The sequence below is a fragment of the Manis pentadactyla genome, chromosome 4 (assembly GCF_030020395.1).
Source record: "Manis pentadactyla isolate mManPen7 chromosome 4, mManPen7.hap1, whole genome shotgun sequence".
In the NCBI taxonomy this organism is placed as follows: domain Eukaryota; kingdom Metazoa; phylum Chordata; class Mammalia; order Pholidota; family Manidae; genus Manis; species Manis pentadactyla.
The window spans coordinates 184,276,412-184,299,949 of NC_080022.1; the positions used below are offsets into that span (position 1 = coordinate 184,276,412).

Consider the following 23,538-nt stretch of genomic DNA (forward strand, 5'->3'; position numbering starts at 1 on the left):
GATGGCTGCGTGTGAAGCTCTGGGGCCAAAACGTCCCCAGACAGCGGTGGGCTGAGGTTGGTACCGCCGTGAGTGACCGGGAAAGGGAGCAGGACCAGAACGGAGGGTGCCGAGCCGCTTAGACCACCGAAGGGAGTCTGGGTTTTGTACCAAATGCAGTGGGAAGTCCCTGGAGGCTGAGTGGGTGAAACCTTTACAAACGTTTCCCTGTAGCAGGGCGCAAACCGACCCAGGTACTGCTAGGGAGGGGGCGGCAGTGCCAGGCCTGGGCAGACTCCTGCCCCCGGAGCAGGAAGAGGAGTGTCCCTGGGAAGGTTTCCTCCCGGGGCACCTTCCCCAGCAGGACGTACTGTACGTTGAGTTAGGATTTGAGGGTGGGGCAAAGCCTTCTGCTTGTTTGTAGAGAAGTAGGAGAGGTAGGCGGGCTGTGGCCCCTGATTGGACAGTCAGTACCGGTCCACCATGTTATGCAAATAAGCTGGGAGCCCTGCCCGTGCAGAGCGCCATGATGGCGGGAAGCTCAGTGAGCACTCACGGGAGTCAGGGTCGGCCTCGAATGCCTTGCTGTGCAGTGGCCCCCAAGGCAAGGTAGCATCCATCCCCTGAGCCCAGCGGTCACGAAATCAAGGGGGCAGTGTTCATAAGCCTGGTGTGAGAGGATGGGGGCGCCAGCCGTACCACCTGAGCAGTGGGCTCTTGATCCACAATCTTGGCCCCTCACTCAGCCTTCCCCACCACACCCCAGCCCTGGTAACAGTGATAAGAACATGCTGCTGAAATGCTCTAACCCCTTCGTAAATTATACCGCATCCATAAATGGTACACCGCATAGCCATTAAATGATGGCACGATTGTAGATTTATTGGCATGAAAAGATGCTCATAATACATTGCTAAATGAAAAGGCTGGCTTACAAAACAGTGAGGAAAGTCACATTTTTATTAAATTTTTATATGTGTTCCATATTTAAAATTCTGGAATGTAAAGCAAACGTTAAGATGTCTGGATAGTAGGATTAAGGTGGTTTATATTTTGGCTTCTAACATTTTTAATGGCCTTATTGAGATATAATTGACACAATGGATTGCACATATTTAAAGGGTGCAGTTTGGTAAGTTTAGATATGAATACACCCATGAAACCATCACCTTACCTGGGTCTTAAAATTCTAAAGTGATGATGTATTGTGGGTTTTGTTTTTGTTTTTTACTTTAGAAAAGGGAAAGTATATTAACCCTTGACCTGGCTGAACAGAGGGAAAGGGATTGGTGCCCACTATCAGAAGTGGCAGGTGATTGCAGGCAGGCCTGTCAGGAACCTTGAAAGGGAGGGCTGGAGACCAGAGTGGACTTCGTGTCCTTTGTCTCTGGGCCACCTTCTCATAGGCCTGGGTCCGTCCTCGGGACTCAGTGGACAGAAAGGAGCTGGGAGGGGAGGTGGGAGGAGGCCTGGGACTGAGGCATCCAGACTCCTTGCTCTTCCCCAGGAGGCCTCTGCAACCTGTGCCCAGACAAGGCCAACAAGGAGCACATCCTGCAGACAGGGGGCATCCCGCTCATCATCAATTGCCTGTCCAGTCCCAATGAGGAGACCGTGCTGTCTGCTGTCACCACCATCATGCACCTGAGCTCACCAGGCCCTGGCTCCCACCCTGAGCTGACCGCTAGGCCTGTGGTCCAGTGCATGCTGCGCTTCTCTCTCTCGGCCAACACAAGACTCCGGAATCTGGCCCAGATCTTCCTGGAAGATTTCTGTTCCCCAAGCCAGGTGGCTGAAGCCCGCAGCTGGCAGGCCCACTCTGCCCTGGGTATCCCACTGCCAAGGACCAAGGCCCCACAACAGCCCTGATTGAAGGAGACCTCAAGGCCACAGCACCCTTGCTAGAGACAAGACCACAATCCTGGGGATGGACTCAGCGTAGCCGAGCACCATAGCTCCCACTGAGCTCCTTCTCCCCAAGTGGGGCCTTTTCAGCCGCTTTAAAGGTGAGTCTCCTGAGTGGCAGGTATTTACACTGCAGTGAAAGGCATTAGGAGATGAGTGAAGCCAGACTGAGATGTGGAGAAGGAAACCCAAGGCAGTACCCTTTTCATAGGTGAACTGCCGGTGAAGCTCCTGCCTCCTGACCTGCCCACTGCCGGGCTTTCAGCCTCATGTAAGGAGTAGCTGGGTCCCTACATCTGAGGCTGTGCAGAAGAGGGTTCTTAGGAGCAGCAGCTGGGCCTGGGCCTTAGGGAACTGCTTGTGCTTGGAGAAATAGGAGTTTCACCATAAAAAATTTTTGGAGTAGTTTTGAGGAATAGAATTGAGAAGCCTTGTTAAAACGATCTTGGGGCTCTGGGAAGGTGACACACCCATTTCAGAGCTATGGGGGCTGGATACCTGCCCTGCAAGCTCTCCAGTCTGGGCACTGGGTGTGGTGGACACCAGCCTGGAGAACTCTATAGCCCAGGATTAACCATTTGTCCACAAAGGCTTATCTGCCAGGCACCGTGTTAGGGCTTAAAAGACAAATGATGTTAATGCAGTCATCAGGAATTAAGGCTAAAGCCAAGACACATCAGATTACAGACACAAACCCTCGGAGCTGCGTCATCCCCCCTCGCCACTCCATGGCCTCTGCCTGGAAGCCCTGGCCCCCCTCCTCTGCCATCAAGGTTAGAGGGCGTACCTGCCCTGAGAAGTACAGCTCAGGCCCAGGATGGCTTCCAGGATGCAGGGAAGATGGGCTCAAGCAAGACCGAGGGTCAAATACTGGTATAAAGTGGGTGGCTCACAGCCCCCAGTGTACGCCCATCAGCACAGGAGAGGTGCGTGGGACTCATGGAAAGCTGGGGTCAGGAGTGACGGAGGAGGTTCTATACTTCCTTAAGGTTGACCTCTTACAGGGCAAAGGGAATGCAGAGCGAAAAAAAAAAGAGGTGAGAAAAGGTGTCTCCAGAAATGGAGCAGAGACAGCCCTGCCCAAGGGGAGCTCCACTCCCGGGCGCCCTGTGGGGACCGGCCCCGGCTCCTGGGTGGCCCTGTGGGGTCGGACTCCCTGCTCCAGGAAGCGCTCTGGGGACGGGAGTCCCCGCCCCTGGATGATGTGTGGGGACCGGCTCTCTACTCCCGGGCGGCCCCCGCTGCGCCCTCGCCCATTCCCTACTGCCAGGTCGGGCCGCAGTGCTCCTCCCTACTGCTCGCGGGCGAGGAAACCATGGCGCTCGTCCAGCGCCGCGTGCGGCTCCCCAGGAAAGCGGCGGCGGAAGTCGCGGTGGAGGCCGGTCTCAAAGTCTGCCCGCACGCCGTCCATGTCCACCAGCACCCGCACGGGCAGTGATCGCCGCGCCGCCATCGCCGGGAACGGGTGGGGCCGGGGCGGCGGATGGAGAGGGCGCAGGGGCCGCATCTTCCCGAGCCGCGGAGTGGGCGGGGCAGCACCAGGGCTAATTTGTATGGAGACCCGGGTACCCGGCCCAGCCGGGCAGGAGGCCTTCGCCAGGACATTGCGTGGGATCACCTCCCTGATCCTCAATTGCCCAGCTGGCCTGTGAAGGCGCCTGCGTGCGCATTATCCCCCGTCCACTCTATAGCAGACGCCCCTGCCCACCCCAAGTACTGGGGCGGCCCTTCCAAGAGCCCTAGGGGGCCGGTCCTGAACACTGCGAGGCGTTTTCAAATGAGAAGTTAAAACTCCCTAAACCTGTGGTGTACTTTCACCTCTTAAAATGCATGTGTCATGTTTTGGGGCCCATAGCAGTTCTGTCATCCCTGCTTGTCAGTAGAGGCCTGCACTCCCGAGATCCTGTAGAACTGGAGGTGCAGGAATATGCCAAACCCTGGGCCAGGGTCACCAAAGCCTCGCCCAAGTCGTGGGGGATCCTGCCAGTTCAGACTGCCTTCTTTTCTTGGGCTCACACCTGTTCTCTGGAATCTAGTTTATGCATACACACCCCACCCCCAAGAAAATAATGAATATTACTAGATTTTGTTGACTTCCCTTTTTGTAGATTTCATGCAATTTCCTGACTGCATCCAAATATGTTTACCTACAAACTATAAACTCAGATATAAGTAACCCATCTTCCTGCAGTTCCCCATCTGGGCACTGCACTACTTCCAAACCAAAGTAACCCAAGCATTAAAGGGGAGCCTGGCCTCCCATTCTAAGGTGATCTAATTTTAAAACTCAAGTAGAATCCGCGATAAGCAATGGATACTGAGTCCTTGACTTTTTCTTTTCCCCCCCTCCTTCACTAAGCTGCTAAGTCACACAAACTGGGTAACAAGTCCAAACCATCAATGAAATGCTGATTCTTTCACCGTCATTCAACTTCACTTTCTAAACCCTAAGCTTTCTCACTGGAATGCTTAACACCCTTAGCAAACATGCGGACATAGAATTTCCTAAAATTTGTTCTGGTAGTACAAATCACTGGCATTTTGTACTGTCCCTCCCTCACTCCCTCAGAACAGCTTAACTTTGATTAGGCACTTACCTCTTCACAAAATAAAAAACTAAAGCCAAGTTAGACACAAGTCAGAAACACCCCTTTTCCAGCATTACTGAGAGTAGTTGCTAGCCATAACTCAAGCTAGTAGGGCGAACCTGTCTTAGTAAAGTTGGAAGGATCCTGTAGCATAGCTGTTAAGTCTCCATTTTGCAAATGCTTTACACTGTAAGGGAGGAAAACTTAACCCATTCCCACAACCTATAACTACCCGTGTTCCTCCCAGAGATGTCCAGTAGTTCGTATGACTGGGTGGTTATGCTTGTCATCACCTCAATCACAGGAAGGGCTTTAGAGGTAACCTAGCTCAAAGACCTCACTTTTAAGTTAGGAAATTGAGCCCCAAATGACAAGCCAAAGGAACAGAGCCAGTCAGTAGCAGCTAGACATAAAAAACAAGCCTTACATTATGATTAGCATGTATAATTTGTGGGGGGGGCATGGGGAGGGCTGTGCAACACAGAGAAGACAAGTAGTGATTCTACAGCATCTTACTACGCTGATGGACAGTGACTGCAATGGGGAATGTGGGGGGAACTTGGTGATGGGGGGAGTCTAGTAAACATAATGTTCCTCATGTAACTGTAGAGTAATGATACCAAAATAAAAAATAAAAAAACAAGCCTTAGTAATGCTATTTGAACATTTAATATAGCATGTTGATCTAGAACTTTCTGCCTGGAACCCAAAGAGCTTTCTGTCTTCTGTCTTGAGAAGACCCAGACCCAATCCCCCGGTCCCCTTACTGCCTGGGCCCTCTGTCCCCTGGCACCCTCTTCTTTGACCATCTGACATTGAGAAACACCTTGCAGGCATGAGGACTTATAAAATTTTAAATGTTACCACCCAGCACAAAGGGTAGGTGGGAGAAGAGTCTAAAATATATTGGCTAATAATTATTTTGGATATCAGTTATCCATAGTATTCCTGTATTTTGTTACAGCTATCAGAGTTATCATTTTTTGGCATTTTGAACTCATGCCATGACTTTAAACCTGTTCTGTTCAGAGTTTTCTTCAGAGAGAAGCCTATTTCTCGCTGGCCCTTCATTAGTCTAATGACTCACCAAATCACTGAGCAGCAGGATTTACAGTAACAAAGAAAAAAGCAACTAAGCAGGTAGAATACTTAATCTCAAAAAGATGACACAGGACACAGTGTTTCAAAATTGGTACATTGTTTACTTGAAGCAACAGTCCAGGATGGTGAAGTACAACACACATTTCAAAGGATGAGACTTTTGTTTCAGGGTCAAGCACCAGCATCATGCACCCAGCCTCAGGTAACTGAAGAAGAGCACAGCCCCCATGGGTTCATTCTTGATAAAGGCCCACTTCGTGTGGCCACCGCCCTCGCTGGCTTCACCACTTGGAATCGTCAGTTTGAATGTACACGGAAGTTTTTCTCTGCATGAGAGCAGAGGGCTCTGCTCATCAACTGGCCAGGTTACTATCTGGCTTATTTCTTAAGGTTCAAAAATAAAAGGCAGTTTTTTGCTGTGCAGGCAGCAAGGCATGAGGCGCAGGCCTCTTTATTGTTCCATATGGCACAGGGAGATGCTTTTAGCAAAGGGCACTGACAAGTTCGGGCAATACCGAGTAGGTTCGGCATAATGACAACCCTGGGTCAGGGGCCTGAAGGAGCGGTGCCTGTGGGCTGTTTACTGAGCTATCCGATCAAGGCTTGGAAAACCAAGTAAAGCTGACAAGAAAAGGGTTTAAAACCGCAGTACAAAAGATCCTCTAACACATTTCAAACCAAATTACTTGTCCTTAAAAACACACTACTAAGTGTCACAAAGCTTTCCCTCCAGCCTACTGCTAGAAAACACTCATGCCAGGGCCTACAGACCCAGAGGAATCAGGACACATAAAGAGAAAGCTCATCTTCAAAAAGGAAAAAAGAAAAAAAAAACCAGCAGTACATAAAGTGCTTCTTTTTTAATGAAACAAATCCAAAGGTGTACAGTCAGGCTCAAGTTGTGCAGTTCACAAGCATGGAGAAAACAAACAACAACAGAGTTCCAGACAGTCGGAGCTAACCCAGGACAAGACTGGACTTGCCACCGGGGGGGTTTCTTCGGGATGGCACTGGGGCTGGTGCCACTGGGCTGGGCACAGGGGCAGCGGGCACGGGCTTCTCCTCACACTGCCCCAGGCTGGCCTGCAAGTCTGTGTCCACGTTTTCTAGGAAAACAGAATGAAAATAAGGCTGATGACTCTCCAGTTAAGATGAAGAGTCTAAGACTGTTTTCGAGGATGGTTCAAAACATACCTAGAGATATAAAGAAAATAACAATCAACCATGATCTCACTCCAGGATTCACCATGGTTAATGTTTTGTCATATTTGTCCCTCGGCCTTTCTCTGTGTATGTTCTTTTCTAAATTATACAAATATATGAAAAATCGTGTATTTTAAATTAGAACATTACAGATAAAGTGTCGATCTCTGACCCCCCAATCCACCCCCACGTGGGTCTCCTCTCCCTGTTCCCAGAGGCCCTGGTACTAGTCGTGTGGACTCTTCCAGTCCAGTTGTTTTATGAGAATGGTACCAAACTTCCTTTTTTACACTCCTTTGGAATTATATCCAATTTTATGCACATGGTCATAATTTGCCTTATTTAATTAATTGCTTTAGAGCATTTTATTACACAATATAGTATATCTGATACGGTTTAGTACTGTATTTACTCCCCTGACAACAAAATTTGGAACCAACCCAGCCATTCCAAATAAAGCTGTGATGCGTATACCCTGGAACGTGTGCCCAAGGGGACATGAGGGCTACCGTCTTCAGTCTGGACAGACACTGCGCATCCCCCTCCCAAAGGGCTGGGCCAAGTTCGACCCCATAGGCAGCAGCAGAATATGCTCTCCTTCATTGGCACATCCACCATTTGATAACCACCTCTCTTTAAAATATGCCAAACTGGTGGGTAAAAATGTTATTTCATTCCAGTTTTATGTTACAACTCCATGATTACTAGCTGAGGGTGATTTTTTTTAACAACACACATAGCCAATTTTACCAACATTTATTAAAAAGAGTCTATCTTTCCCCTACTGATTTGTAATTAATCAGGCAACTCCCACTTATATTGACCAGGCATTTTCCACATTAAAGTCTTAAGAATTAGTGTATTATTATTATGCAATATCCTAGATATTGCTTGCTTGATTCACCAACTGATTGGTGAAATTCCCAACAAGCATATATTCTTAACCAGGGTTTTTCCAAATGTGGAAAAGCCACTCATTCTAAGTCAAGAATGACTACAAAAGAAAGAACTCTGTTATTTTCTGTGAAAGGAAATTTCTATGAATAATTTGCTGGTTTAAGGCATATGACATTAACTAATTTTTTTTAAATACCAGGTCTCAGTTCAGTGTTTAACCATCAAATTAAATTCAGTTGCATAACAGCTGGTGTTGGCAAAACTGGACAGCTACATACAAGAGAATAAAACTGGATTATTGTTTAACCCCATACACAAAAGTAAACTTGAAATGGATTAAAGACTTGAATATAAGTCATGAAACCATAAAACTCTTAGAAGACAACCTAGGCAAACATCTCCTGAATATAAGTATGAGCAACTTCTTCCTGAACCCATCTCCTTGAGAAAAGGAAACAAAAGCAAAAATGAACTCATGGGCTACATCAAACTAAAAAGGTTTTGTATGGCAAAGGACATCATCAACAGAACAAAAAGGCATCCTACAGTATGGGAGAATGTATATGTAAATGACATATCCAACAAGGGGTTAACATCCAAAATATATAAAGAACTCACACACCTCAACACCCAAAAAGCAAATAACCCGATTAACAAATGGGCAGAGGATATGAACAGACAGTTCTCCAAAGAAGAAACTCACATGGCCAACAGACACATGAAAAGATGCTCCACATCACTAATCATCAGGGAAATGCAAATTAAAACCACAATGAGATATCACCTCACACCAGTTAGGATGGCCAGCATCGAAAAGACTAAGAACAACAAATGTTGGTGAGGATGCGGAGAAAGGGGAACCCTCCTACACTGCTGGTGGGAATGAAAGCTAGTTCAACCATTGTGGAAAGCAGTATGGAGGTTCCTCAAAAAACAACAAATAGAAATACCATTTGACCCTGGAATCCCACTTCTTGGAATGTACCCTAAGAATACAACTTCTCAGATTCAAAAAGACATATGCACCCCTATGTTCACTGCAGCACTTTTTACAATAGCCAAGATATGGAAGCAACCTAAGTGTCCATCTGTAGATGAATGGATAAAGAAGATGTGGTATGTATATACAATGGAATACTATTCAGCCATAAAAAAGAAATAAATCCTACCATTTGCAACAATATGGATGGAGCTGGAGGACATTATGCTCAGTGAAATAAGCCAGGCAGAGAAAGACAAATGCCAAATGATTTCCCTCATTTGTGGAGTATAACAATGAGGCAAAACTGAAGGAACAAAATGGCAGCAGACTCAGAGACTCCAAGAATGAACTAGTGGTTACCAAAGGGGAGGGGTAGGAGGGAGAAGGGGACTGAGGGGTATTATGTTTAGTACACATGGTGTGGGGGGTCACGGGGAGAACAGTGTAGCACAGAGAAGGGACATAGTGGATCTCTGGCAACTTGCTGCACTGATGGACAGTGACTGCATTGGGGTATATGGGTGGGGACTTGATAATATGGGTAAATGTAGTAACCACATTGTTTTTTCATGTGAAACCTTCATAAGAGTGTATATCAATCATACCTTAATTAAAAATTTAAATAAATAAATAAATTCAGTTGCATATTCTAACAGCTGCCATAGAATAATGTCTCTTTCTTTCTCAAACACACACACACACACACACACCTGAATCTGTAAGACTTGGGAGGAAAAACTACCTCAAAGTTTATATTCTCTCCCCTGGCTTAGGAGTTCCAAAACCCTGGAAACAGTGCAGCAGAAATACTGATTCTCATATATACTATGTAGCAACTTCACAGGGACTCATACTAGGCACCAATGAAAAGTTATAATTTTGAAATAATGTACTTTAAAGTTCCTCGAAGACTAAGTATTAAAATTCACATTCCTGAAACCACTTGTAGGAAGTCTTGATGAGCTGACTGAAACCAAGAAGTCCAGGGGGAAGAGGTCTTAGATAAGAACCACAACAAAACCTCAGAGACATGCTACTGCCGCTTTTAACATTTTGCTTTACCAATTTTGGGAACATTCTATAGAAGTAACTTGTGGCACATAAAATGTTCTATACTAGTCAACTGCCTGTAAAAACCTAGCTTTAAATTTTCCAAAATGACAGCTCTCAGTTATCAATTAAAGCTTGGAGAGAAAGGGTCCCCCCTTAGCTTCCTGCTGCTTCACTTCTGTCACACAAGAAACAGGATCACATGCACCAACACTAAGGACCTGACCTCCAATGACCGAGGAAAACAAGTCAGTTTACTGCACATAGAAACAAACCCCCAAAACCCACATTTTGAAACAATCCAGACGAATACAGACCTTGACCTCAGTCTGAGCCACAGCAGCAGACTCACGGCTGCCTGGATCTAACAGTCTCTCCTGCTGTCTGCACCGAGCACAGTCAGAGCGCACACCGAAGGACACGCGATCGCCTTGCAGCTCTACCGTGCTAGTTTATTTCCATGAAATGATTTTTAGATAAATCAAGCTCATTCCTACTAATATTACATTTGTCTTTCATTATAATGGAAAATGTCTTGTCTTTCACAACTACTTTACATACCAAAAAAGAAAAAAAAAGCATATATGGAGAATAACCAACAGCAGGCCTTAATTTAAACACTCCTTTGTCCAGTCAGAAATATCCCAGCCAGAAAAGATGGAGATCTGTTTGTTGCTCTGTCTCATTGGTCTGCAATGAGAGAAGTACAGGAATTGAGAGTAATGGTCTAGAAACTTCTCTAAGGCTTGACAGAGAAAGCTTTTGTTCACTCTAGTAATTAAAAAATGAGACTTTAAACAAAAACACCACAGTATACCATAATATACATCTAGTATACTCCTGATTTATCATTCTTTGGCACATCAATAAGGTAACTGAACAGACACCTGTGTAAGAATAGAAAAAACGATTCATTATAAGGATAAAAAAATTAGAATCACCAAGAGAATGTAGCGAACCACCTGACCTGCCTTAAGGGCAGGGACAGGCTCCTGCCCAAACTTCCTGGACCTTGCCACTCTTTCTTAAGATTTCCCAAGTTCTCCCTGAAGCCATTCTTGTGTTTAATTACCCAAAAGATGGAGGCAATTTTCCTTATATCCAAACAAAATCTCTTTTATTTACAATGAGCAGAGTAGCTTGGCTTTGAAGTCAACTTGGCAACAGGGCTGAAGTTCACCTCTACTCTACCAGACACATCGTGAATTATTATGCCCCTTGTCATTTTATGACAAATGAACTAAAAGTAGCAGCAATCCGAAATACAAAATAATAAGGTGGCAAAATCGATAATCACTGAAAAAGAAAAAGGACTTGGCATACAATTCAGTGTGCGATTCACCTGAAGAATCTGTAACAACGGCTGGAGGTGGTTATTAATTATCAGCAGGACAAAGGACAATTATTTTGCCATAACTTCACCAGGGCTCTCACATATCCACTAGCCAAAATTAGTGAGTAAGGATTAGCTGATTCTTGCTAAATAAGGTCTGACAAGGGATATATTTCAAAATACGAAAAGCAGCATAGTTGAAAAGACTAGAAAATTTTTTACCTCCAGAATAGTCTTTTCAAATGGAATTAATTGGACATAAACAATAAGTAATACATCTTCAGCCCAGTGAAACATTGCCCACTGAGGAAGAACCCAGGTAATGCTCACAAAGGTCCAGAAGATTCTCTTCCCACCAGGTCCACCAAGAAACACTGTTTGAGAGGGCAGAGAGGAATCTGGTTCTGAGACACTTCCGTGTCACTGGAAGACCGCGCCGCGGAACGGAATGGTAGCGAAGGCCACGAGGAGGCGGCGTCCTCCTCCCGGACTGGGGGCCTTATGACTGCTGCGTTTCGGTACATCAACTTTAACCTGACTCCCACTGCCTGACACTTGTAAGCCTCTCATTATACTCCTCAGCAATGATCTGGCACTTGTAAAGAGAAGCCAATAGATACTTCAAAGATTTAAAACAATTAAACAAATGATTATAGCTCATTTCCACATATAATTGGTAACACGGATGCTAACTGAAAATTTACATCTGCTTCTTAGATCATCATCTATAAGATCACAGGGTTACCAATGTGTCGCTGAATAAGCAACTCAGTGTAAAATCAAACAAACTTTGTAAATTAAATGCTGTGGGCCAAGCCTGAAATGCCAGAGCCTTTGACTGAAAAGCTCTCATTAAGTAACAAATAGCAACCTGATTAAAGGCATCTCCATTTTTCCCTTCTATATCTCTAGCAGTGTTCTCACTGCTGGCTGATACCAAACATGGCCATGTTTGTTACCTTTCTAGTTTCATTTTTCTTTGCTCTCTACGCAGAGTATGCGCATATTCAGGGCCAAGCCAGGTTTCATTCCCTAGTCTTTTTCCCAAAACATGATCTGAATCAAAACTTTATAGAACCATACATTTGAGTTTCAGAAGTACTCACCATGAATGTCACCTTCTCCCTGCAAAGAAAAGAAATTTAAAATTTACTTCAGATGTAACTTTGCAACAATACAGATAAAGCAACCACAGCTCAGAAAGGCTACTAGCAATTTGGAGCCAAGTTGTTAAATTTCATTTTGATGCAGTCAAGTTCAGGGTCAGGCTGCATTACAATAAGCAACCTTTATTCAATTTGGGACAGTGCTACACGATGTAAAAAAATGCCACAACAAAATGCCTCAGTGCCAGTAATACACCCCAACACCAAAAAACCTTAACATTTATGCTAATGACCTAATATCAATTAGCATTTTGGAGGAGTTTTAAAATCAGAATAGTAAATGGGTAACTTATCTTTCCATTCTCCCCCCTCCTTTCTCCTTATCCAGCAGTTGAAGGGCCTCTATCAAGCCCAACGCCCCTTCTCCAGGGTTCCCCACACCTGGACAGCTGATGCCTCCATGTGCTGAGGTCCCTACTCAGGAGGACACCTTGCCAGTTTAGTGGACACACAACGTGGGCCACAGACAACTGATGGTAACACTCATGCTGGAATTCAGCTCAAAACAACTGGCAACATTTACCAACAACTAAAATAGCCCTTGAACTCAGAAATACCATATGAGACACCTAGGAAGTAAGTAAATCCAGAAGTTCCAAAAAGCAACAGTGAAGAAAAGAATGAACCCTAACAGTAGGAGAGATACCTGAACAGGCCGAGATCCTGTTACCTGACTTTTCTGACTGCTCTTTTCTTTATTGATCTTTCATCACCAACGTGGCCAGTCCCTTTCCTAATTACTTCTATGTAAAACTCCAGTAGCAGAACTGAAGCCCTTAGTAAAATAAGGGGAAATTAAATTTCTAAACCATATTAACATCAAAGCCTATCTTTTTCTATGTTGTCACACTGACCTTCAGATCTAGGAAGTCTCCAGGGTTTGCTTCAGAAGAGTTCCTTCTCTGGGGTCCAGATGACTCAGAATCTTCTCTGCCACCACTAGACTTGGCACCTGAATCAAAATGCATTTTCTTGAGGAATACAGCAGAGAGACTAGAGCAAAACACCTTTTTATTTGAGTTATATGACATTAGTCTCCTATTACAAAATGAGCAAACAGTGCTAGAGCAGTTAAGTGATGGCTTAAGGTTCTATGGAGGGACTAAAAAACCCCAGCTGACATCAGTTCCTATCCTGATCCATCACAGACTCACTGTTTCCCATTTCTTAGCCTCAGTCTCATCCAGTGACAAGCTTCAACTGTTGTTTATCTCATTATGATTGAGCTAGAGTTTGCTCATGTTTTGGTCCCTTTGGCCCACGATCAAAGATGTAAGCAGTACCTGCCGACTTGGCCCACGAAGGGGGATTTTCCTCAGGTGTCCCAAAGATGCTAGAGGCCATTTTGTTCCTCCGTACGGGTTGTTCTGTTGGTTCATCAAAGCCTAGTGAGAAATTGGATCCACCACCTGGGGGCCGCAAAACCCTAGGAATAATGGCAAGACATCAATTGCAGATCATACCAAACCATTTCTTGGTATAAATGCTTTCAAACAGCTTTTCACTTCATTTTCCTCACCCATTCATTCCCCCAGCCCCTCAAGAGAGAGCTGCTATGGGAGAAAGGAATGGATTCCATCATGGCATAGATGTTTGGATAGGTAATGTTGCTTTATATTTGTAGCAAGGTTGTCCACCAAAATAGCAGCTGAAACAGCCTGAAAGTCATCACAGTTAACAGCCTGGTTGGCATCCCTTTAGGAAATGGCAAAAACCTAATGGACCTTGCCTACTGGGCTCCCCTGAATATATCTGCAAAGAAGTTTAGAAGCACATCTTGTTTATTCAATTCAAAAAGCATTTCCATTTTTATTTTCAACAAGACCAAAAAAAGGAAGAATATACATATGAAAACTAGACCAATTTAGGTGCCCAAGGAGTCTCTCCTATCTCAACATCACTGACAAACCCTGTTTACATATCTGTGCTTCACTATAGTCTCACTAACAGACAAGAGTGGCAAGCCACAAGGAGAAAGTCAACACGAGAGAATCTGAGAGGTTCTGTGGCGTGATCTCTACCCCATGTACCTATGCCTGGGGACACTACCTGGAGCTTTTGTTCAACAGGGAAACCCAGTACTTTCACATTTCCAAGTCTTCATGCTACAGGTTGACCAATTTGTCCCCTCCCTGGAAAAGCTCGATTTAACTTGTCCTGTCACACTCAAAACAGAAAACGGAGATGGTTTTATGGGAAGATTTTTCTAACGCACATTCAATTCCTTTATTGGTGTTAGGCATAGTCTGGTTTTCTGTTTCTTCTTAAATCAGTTTGAGCAAGAAATATTTTTCCAGAAATACATCCTGTTTCATCCAAGTTTCCAAATAATACAGGTATCATTTGTAAACTCAGCTCATATTAGCAAAGAATGAAAAAGTAAACACTTAAGCTTTAAAATCTCTTTCTAGATATCCCTCTAGAGGCATTCCAATGTTTTGAATTTTTATAAACTGTTGTTCCATTCTAAATATTCTCATTTCTATTATTTTCTTATTTTACCTATTATTTAGAAGTGCATCTGTAAGTAATCAATATATCAATATTCCAAAATAAATATACTTTATTGAGATATAGCTTTTAAGTATAATGTAGAAGACAACAGAGTCTGTATGACAGGAATCCTTTGAAATTTGATAAGCTGTGCTTTATGGCCTAATATAGGGTCAGTTTATAAATCTTTATGTGCTTGACAAGAATGTGTAATTGCTAATTTTCTGTCTACTAGATCAAACTTGTTAACTGAGCTGTTCAAATCACTTACTGAATCTGTTAACTTCTACTACAGTGGTGGGTTTGTCAGTTTCTCCTCAGCTCTGTCAAGATAAAGAGTTCTCTCTCAGAAAGGCTGCCACTGGAGTTAGATGAGTAGGGAAAACTGCACTGAGTTAAAACTGTTCAGTCATTTTGATTAAATAAGCAAACAAAATACACATCCTTATCTCACTTCATTTACCAAAATGTGTTCCAGCTAGGTAAAATGTTTCAATTCAGACTACAACAGAAACACTGGAAAAAATTATGTAAGAATATGGCCTTAAGTCTTGAAGAGAAGGACTTTCTAAGTACAAGATGAAAGCCAGATACCATGAAAAGACAGACAGATTAAACTTTGAAAAAAACACTAATATTTGACAAAGGGTAATATCACTAGTATATGAAATGCTCTTAAAAACAATTAAAAAGAATTACAAGAGAAAATGGACAAAAGTTACTAACAGGTATTTAAAAATATGGATAGTTCCTAGACCAGATGGCTTCACAGGTAAATTCTACAAAACATTTAAAGAAGAGTTAGTACTTATCCTTCTCAAATGACTGCAAAAAATTGAGGAGGAAGGAACACTTCCAACCTCCTTCTACAAACTAGCATTACCCTAATGCCAAAACCAAAGACACTACAAAAAAAAAAAACAAAGAGGAAATCTCAGGTCAATATCCATCCCTCATGAACACAGATGCAAAAATCCTCAAAAAAATAATAACAAATTCAGCAAAACATTAAAAGGATCATTCACCATGATCAAGTGGGATTTCTTCCATGCAAGAATGGTGCAGTACAGAGAAGGCAAACAGTGAATCTATGGCATCTTACTACACAGATGGACAGTGACTGCATTGGGTATGGGTGGGGACTTGAAAATATGGGTAAATGTAGTAACCACATTGTTTTTTCATGTGAAACCTTCATAAGAGTGTTTATCAAGAATACCTTAATAAAAATTTAAAAAAAAGAATTGTGCAGTATCCACAAATCAACCAACCTGGTACACCACATTAACGAAATGATGGACAAAAATCACATGATCATCTTAATAAATACAGAAAAATCATTTGACAAAATTCAGCATCCATTCATGATAAAAACTCTCAACATAGAGGGAACATGCCTCAATATAATAAAAGCCATACATGACAAACCCATATTAACATCATACTCCATGGTGAAAATCTGAAAGCTTACCCTCTAAGATCAGGGACAAGATAAAGATGTCTATTCTTACCACTCCCATTCAACATACTACTGGAAGTCCTAGCCACAGCATTCAGACAAGAAGAAAAAGAAGAAAAAAAAGCCATCCAAATTGATAAATAAAACTATCACTATTTGCAGATGATATACCATATAAAGAAAACCCCAGACTCCACCAAAAAGCCATTCGAATAAATGAAAGTATCAGTAAAAGAAACAAAGCACAAAACTCTTATACAGAAACCTGTTGCATTTCTATATACTAATAATGAACTAGCTAAAAGAGAAATTAAGAAAACAATCTCATTTTAAACTGTATCAAAAAGAATAACATACCTAGGAATAAATTTAACCAATAAGTTAAAGACCTGTACTTTGAAAACTATATGCACTGATGAAAGAAACTGAAGATGACACAAATAAATGGAAGAATATCCCATGCTCATGGATTGGAAGAATTAATATTGTTAAAATGTCCATATTAGCTAAGGCAATCTACAGATTTACTGCAATCTCTATCAAAATACCAATAATATTTTTCACTTAACTAGAACAAATAATCCTATAGAACTACAGAAGACCCCCCAAAAACCAAGGCAGTCTTGAAAAAGAAGAACAAAGTTGGAGATATCAGACTCCCAGATTATTATAAACTCTACTAAAAAGCTATAGTAATCAAAACAGTATGGCACTGGCACAAAGACACAGGTCAGTTGAACATAATAGAGAGACCAAAAATAAACCCATGCTTTTAATGTCAATTAATTTATGACAAAGGAGGAAAGAATATCCAGTGGGGAAAAGACAGTCTCTTCAATAAATGGTGGTGGGAAAACTGGACCACTGTCTTCACCATATACAAAAGTAAACTAGCAATGGATTAGAGACCTCAGTGTAAGACATGAAACCATAAAACTCTTAGAAGAAAACATAGGCAGGAATCTCTTGAACATCAGTATGACTGATTTTTTCTGGATACATCTCCCTGGGAAAGGGAAACAAAAGCAAAATTAAACAAGTGAGGCTACATCAAAAGCTTCTGCACAGCAAAGGAAACCATAAACAAAATGAAAAGGCAACCTACTGTATAGGAGAATATATTTGCAAATGATATATCCAGTAAGGGGCTAATATCCAAAATATATAAAGAACTCATGTAACTCAACACCAAAAAAAAACAAATAACCTAATTAAAAAATGAGCAGCATACCTGAAGAGGCATTTTTCCTGAGAAGACATACAAATGGCCAACAGGTACATGAAAAGATGCTCACATCACTAATCATCAGGGAAATGCACATTAGAACTACTGTATCACCTCACACCTGTCAGAATGGCTAGTATTAAACAAGAATAACAAGTACTGACACGGATGTGGAGAAACGGGAACCCTTGTGCACTGCTGATGCGAATGTAAATTGGTACAGCCACGATGGGAAACAATATAGAGGTTTCTCAGAAAATTAAAAATAGAAATGCCATACAACCTAGCAATTAAACTTCTAGGTATTTATCCAAAAAAAACCAAACATACTAATTTGAGAAGATATATGCACCCCTATGTTTATTGCAGCATTATTTACAATAAGCCAAGGTAAGGAAACAACCTCAGTGTCCATTGATAGATGGAAAAGAAGATGTGGATATATATATATATATATATATATATATATATATATATATATATATACACATACATAATGGAATATTACATAGCTTTAAAAAGTGAACTCTTGCTATTTTCAACAACATGCATGGACTACAGGATATTACACTAAGTGAAGGTAAGACAGAGAAAGACAAATACCATACGATTTCACTTGTATCTAGAATATAAAAAACAAAATAAATGAACAAACAAAACAGAAGGAGACTCATAAATACAGAGAACCAACTGGTGGTTGTGAGGGGCTGGGGGAGGGAGAAAATAGGTAAAGGGGATTAAGAGGTACAAGCTCCCAATTATAAAATAAATAAGTCACAGTGATGTAAAGTATAACATGGAATATAGTCAATAATATTTAATAACTTGGCATGGGGACAGTTGATAACTATACTTATCATGTTGAGCATTTCATAATGTACATAAATATGGAATCACTATGTGGTATACCTGAAATTAAATAATATTGTATGTCAACTATACTTCAATTACAAAATAAAATAACTAAAAGTAAAAATATGGGGAGCCTCCAAACATGAAAAATTCAACCTCACTAGCAAATAAATGAAATTTAGAACAGAAGGATATTTTTTGCTTATTAGACTGGTAAGGATGAAAAAATGCCAATTCCTAGCAATTAATTAAGGTTGAGTATAAATTTGTACAAACTTTCTAATGGATATTTTGATAATATGTAGCAAATGTTTAAATCTGCATTTTATATAAACCAGCTTTCTACTTCCAGAAATTATCCTAAGTGGTAATTAGACATGTGTACAAGGATACTCCTATAAAGATGTTAATCTGTAAAAAAATTGGAAATACCCTAGTTACCCATTAGCAGGGGGGTAGTTATCAAATTATGTCCAATATAACACAAAACTATATACATTAGGGTGAAATTTACCTTTATTAGTAGACAGTGAAAAGTTGCCCTAAACACAATGAATGAATGAAGATGAAAAACAAATATAAATTACATGTTAAATAAAATGACCTGTAATAGAGATACACATGTATCTAGCTGTGTGATTTTAGTTAAGTTGCTTTGGTTTTTTCTTCTTTAAAAGAGGATTACAGTAGCTGCCTTCATAAGACTATTATAAAGATATCCTATATGCTACGCTTAAAACAGGTACATGGCAATTATGCATTCTAGCAATTATTATCGCTAGGCACAGATGGGATAGCAAGTGAATTTCAATGTCTTTTTGTACTTCATATTTTGTATTGCTATTAACCTAAAATTCTTTTAAATACTGCTTCTGGGCTCCATAATTCTTTGACAAATTTTCTTTTGATAATACAGTTGACCCTTGAACAATGCAGGGGTTAGGGGCACCTACCCCTAGTGCAGTAAAAAATCCAGGTATTATTTTTGACTCCTCCAAAATGTAACTACTAATAATCTACTGCTGACCAAAACCCTTAGCAGTAACATAAACAGTTAACACATACTTTGTATGTTATACATACTATATGTTATATTTCCACAATAAAGTGAAGCCAGAAAAAAGAACATGTTTTTTTTAATTGTCACAAATCTCAAAACAATTGTCCAATGTATTTTACTGAAAAAAATCTGCATATATGTGGACCAGTGCACTCAATCCTGTGCTGTTCCAGGGTCAACTGTGTTACTTTTCCCACTAGCCATGATATGTGGTCACTTGTGGGCATCCGAATCCACCTGGATCTCTAGACAGAAATCCCAGCTCCCTCTCCCTTGGCTGCAGGCTGACACCCCAGCTTCAGCTCCCACACTGCCCCTTCCTGCCTTGTCTCTGTACCCACAAGCCACAAGATGCAGGGCTTGGTTGAATGTGGGCAGAACTGAAGGAAATCTGATGGTTTGACAACTACCAATATGGTGTCTCAGCCACATCTGGTTCCTACCATCTGCTTCACCAATCCAGTCAGGCCACTTTCCTCACTGTTCCTCAACAGTTCTGTTTTCTCTCTACCTCAGGGTATTTACTCCCACACTCCCCCTTGCCCAGGGCACTCTCCACCCTTTCCTCCTCAAAGGGACTCTTCAAAAGTCCAGCCTGTGTCTTAAACCTCCACCTCCTCCAGAAAGCTGGCAGGTAGGGCCCTCCATGACCTCAAGGAGTGACAGGAGAACACCCAGGGAAGGGAGTCAGAGATCTGCTCCTTCTGCTCCCCCAGCTCTTCCTGTAAACGCCCAGAGTAAATACTTCAGCTTTCGGGTCATTCAGGCCATTTTTGTAACTACTCAACTCAGTCATGGAGCACAAAGGCAGCTACAGACAACATGAAAATGACTCAGTATGGCTATGTTCCAACAAAACTTTAAGGACACTGAAATTTGATTTGTATGAAATTTTCACAAGTCATGAAATAGTCTTGCTTTTTTCAAACACTTATAAATATAAAAATCAGGCACCAGCTAGGTTTGGCTCCCAGGTGGTTTTTTAAGTTTGCTGGGCTCTTGCTCTATTTCAACTGCTTCATTTATGAGAGAGCAAAGTTGGACCCTGAGAAGATCTAAATTGCCCAGCATTAGTTAACTGGCAGAGACAGTGCCTGGTAGGCTCATAACAAGTGTCCCAAGTGCTTAAATAGTAGAACCACACAATGCCATTTCTCTTCAAACTACAAGACTACATAGTGCTTTGACTGGTATTCTTGTTTTCTAATCTTGGACTGTCTTTTATTCTTCTAGTGTCCTCCCCTAAATCTATTATTTGTGTCTGCCCATAGTAAAAGTCAAACTCAATTCACACTAAATAAAAAATTTCATTATTTTCCCCCTCGGGGCAAGATCCATTGTGCTCTTTTATAACATGTAAAACATTTAAAACCCCACTTTTTAAAAAAATCTCAGATATTAAATATCCACTTACATTCATTATATGAATTAGGATAAGTGTGTTCAAATACCATTTACAAAGATGATTACTTTAGGCTTGCTTAATTAAATTGTCATAATTAAAGGTGCTATAAATTCTTAATAGGCTTTCTCTCATGTTAAAGTTTGAAACAACTCTAGGTTTTTAGTCCTTTGTATCCCAAATCAACAAAGACACTTGAAATAAAATAAAAATTAACTTGCTTTACTCTCATCCCCTCATTCTCTAGAGAACACAGTGATTTTTCCTTACCATCATAAATAAACCCTCATTATTTATCTTAGATAAAAATCTTCAGAACCCTAATGGGCTAGGAAATATTTTTTTGGCCTTAAAAAAAAAAAGAAAACACTAATACACCCAAAGAGTAGCTTAAAAATAAAGTCAAAGCTCTGACCAGCCCAACTTTTTAAAGGTCTGTGTTCCTCCTGCAATAGCAGGTAATACCTACCCCGATGACGTCAGTGTTGTAGAACCCATTTGTAACAGCGAGACATCCCCAAACAAAGGATTTGGATCATAGACAGAAATTACTAGTTCGATTTTTCAAGACTCTACTATTCTTTCTGACCTACATACATGATAATAAATCAGGATTACATGATTTTTGAGATTCAACAAAAAGGTGACCAGGTACTGAGGACAGCAATTTTTTAATACTTTTTCTTTCTTCTCTCTTTGAATCCCAGAGTTCCCAAATAATCTTTGCAGATCACTCCCTACCAGACGAAATTTATAATGTGCTTATGAGGCCGGGAGAATGTTACTGGGGCAAAGACACTCAGGAGAATTAGGTAAGATTATTGAAGAAAAGGTAGGAAGTAAATAAAAGCACAATGCTAGAGTCCCAAGATCACAATATTGGAAGGAAACTGATAACAAACGTGAATTAAAACACTTACTTTGCAGAACCAAAAACCATTTCTGACTAACAGTTCAAATATACATATTAAAAAGCTAAGGTGAGGATTCATTTGACTTGGTTACTGAAATTGTTTATTATTAAGTACTAAACTATACTCAACCCCAAAGGATAAAAACTTGTATTTTTTACATGCTGTGTAAATTTTCACATTCCAATCACTATAGTCTGACCAACAGAAAGTTGACCTCACGGCACAAAATGAAAAATCAAGGTTCAGTTTGTTCCAGTGTCCTCTGAAAATAAAAAAAGACCTCTCTGGAAGGACGGCAACAGAAGAGGGAGTGACCAGGTTCTGGTGGGTTCACTCAAGTTCTCCCAACCTCTCCTGTAACCACTAATTTAGCTTTTTAAATCTTTCATATTCTTACCTACATTGTGAAAAGGAAAGGTTGGAGTTGAAAAGGAACGTCATTTCCCACCTCTCTCCTACGAGTCACTGCTGAGGCCTGCTTTTTGTCCCCAAGTCCTCCAGCCCCCGTGAGACACTGCTATTTCACGCTGTCTTCTCAGCCCCACAAAATGGCTCCCTTTGTACCAGTTGCCCAGGACCCCAAGACTAGCCACTAACGAGTGCAGGTCGTGATCAATAAAGAGTAGATGCCCAGAAAAGGTGGACTCTACACTTCCTCCCAGCCTTGAGCAGGATGCCAGAGACGCCTGTATCCCACCTTAACAGTGTGCAATAAGCGCAGACAATGTGGACCTCTTCCACCGGATCCAAACCCTTCCGCCAAGTTGAACAAGGGCTTGGGAAAGGGTCCCAGCCCAAACGCCCAGTGGCCCCTAACCGACATGCAGTGACACGAGTGGCCAGAAAGGCCCGCTCCCCAGGTGGGTAGTACAGAAGAGACAATGGACGTCTGCGGCCCCGCCCAAGAACAGGAAACCTCCGGCTCAGGAACCCGGGCTAAGGATGAACTCATTCGGCAAACGTCAAAGGGGGAAGCGAAGAGATGGGATGCCAAAACCGAGGTCCGAAGGTTTTGAGCGGAGAAAACCCACTCGGACCGGCTGGTTACCCTCCCGCTTAGAAGGTGGGAGCGGGAGGGGAAGGGACGGGGGTCTTTCCTTTGTTAGCAGAGGAGAGGCACTTCGCAGAGGGCTGACTGTCGGGTCCTGCACCGGCGAGAGGGTCACGATGACCAGCCCCGCCCGACCCCAAATGCCACCTGCGGGCAGGCCTCAGCGGGTAGGAGCCCGTGGGACCTGATCACTGCGGCCGCAGGATCTGACCGCCCGGCCGAGTGCAGGGCCGCCACCTGCCTCGGGCCAGAGGCAGAAGCGCGTGGCTGGGGGTGGGACAATGGGGCCTGACCGAGCGCTCGGGGGTTGTCCGGGAACCCGGGAGCCAAGATCACCGCCCTGGGCCTGTCCGCGCCGCCAATGGGTGAAAGCTAAGCCTCCCCGGCACGTGCTGACTAACGAAAACGCGCCGCGCTGCGAGGCAAACTGCCCCGGCGCTCCCCACCCTCCTGACCCCTCGCTCCGGGAAAAGAATGAATGGCGAGGAGCGGGGATCGGGCGGGGCCGGCGAGCCCGGCGGCACAAAGACTGTGCCGGCGGCCGAGCCCCGTCACCCGGCCCGGCACAAAAGCGGCGCCCCGGGCACGCTGCAGCCAACGAACGGTCGCCCGGCCCCCGCGGCTCCGCCGGGCAGCAGCCCTCCCGCCCCCGAGCCCTGCGCGGCTTGGGCACGGCTCCCCCGTCTCACCGTGAGCTATTCCTGCTGTTGGGGTCGACGCCCTTGAAGGTGGTGGTGGTGGTCATGGCGCCTTGGAGCGAGGTAGGCTGGCGCGGGAGCAGAGAGCTGACAGGGACGGGTTTGAGGGGAGCAGCGCAGCTCCACACAGAATCGACGGCGACCGCTGCCGGAGCCTCCGCCACCGCCAGCCGGCCGGAC

At 43.0% G+C, this 23,538-nt stretch overlaps 2 protein-coding genes across 6 annotated transcripts in view; one reads left to right on the plus strand and one right to left on the minus strand.

Annotated features, from left to right (window-relative positions):
• Positions 1-12,805, plus strand: part of ARMC7 (armadillo repeat containing 7) — a 26,007-nt gene extending 13,202 nt beyond the window's left edge. The window contains exons 3-4 of one of the 5 annotated variants that reach the window (XM_036900150.2): positions 1,487-1,985; positions 12,533-12,805. In XM_036900150.2, coding sequence (XP_036756045.1) covers positions 1,487-1,848 — 362 coding nt within the window. In that variant the 3' untranslated portion in view covers positions 1,849-1,985; positions 12,533-12,805. Of the gene's footprint in view, positions 1-1,486; positions 1,986-12,532 lie in introns of those variants that run through there. The other 4 variants (XM_036900152.2, XM_036900157.2, XM_036900153.2 and 1 more) reach the window with 4 other exon arrangements.
• On the minus strand, positions 6,419-23,538 carry JPT1 (Jupiter microtubule associated homolog 1). The gene is made up of 5 exons (XM_036900158.2): positions 23,350-23,538; positions 13,488-13,630; positions 13,059-13,156; positions 12,145-12,163; positions 6,419-6,679 (listed from the first exon to the last, which is right to left on the minus strand). The coding sequence occupies exons 1-5, from the start codon at positions 23,403-23,405 to the stop codon at positions 6,531-6,533; spliced, it is 465 nt and encodes a 154-aa protein (XP_036756053.1). The 5' UTR covers positions 23,406-23,538; the 3' UTR covers positions 6,419-6,530.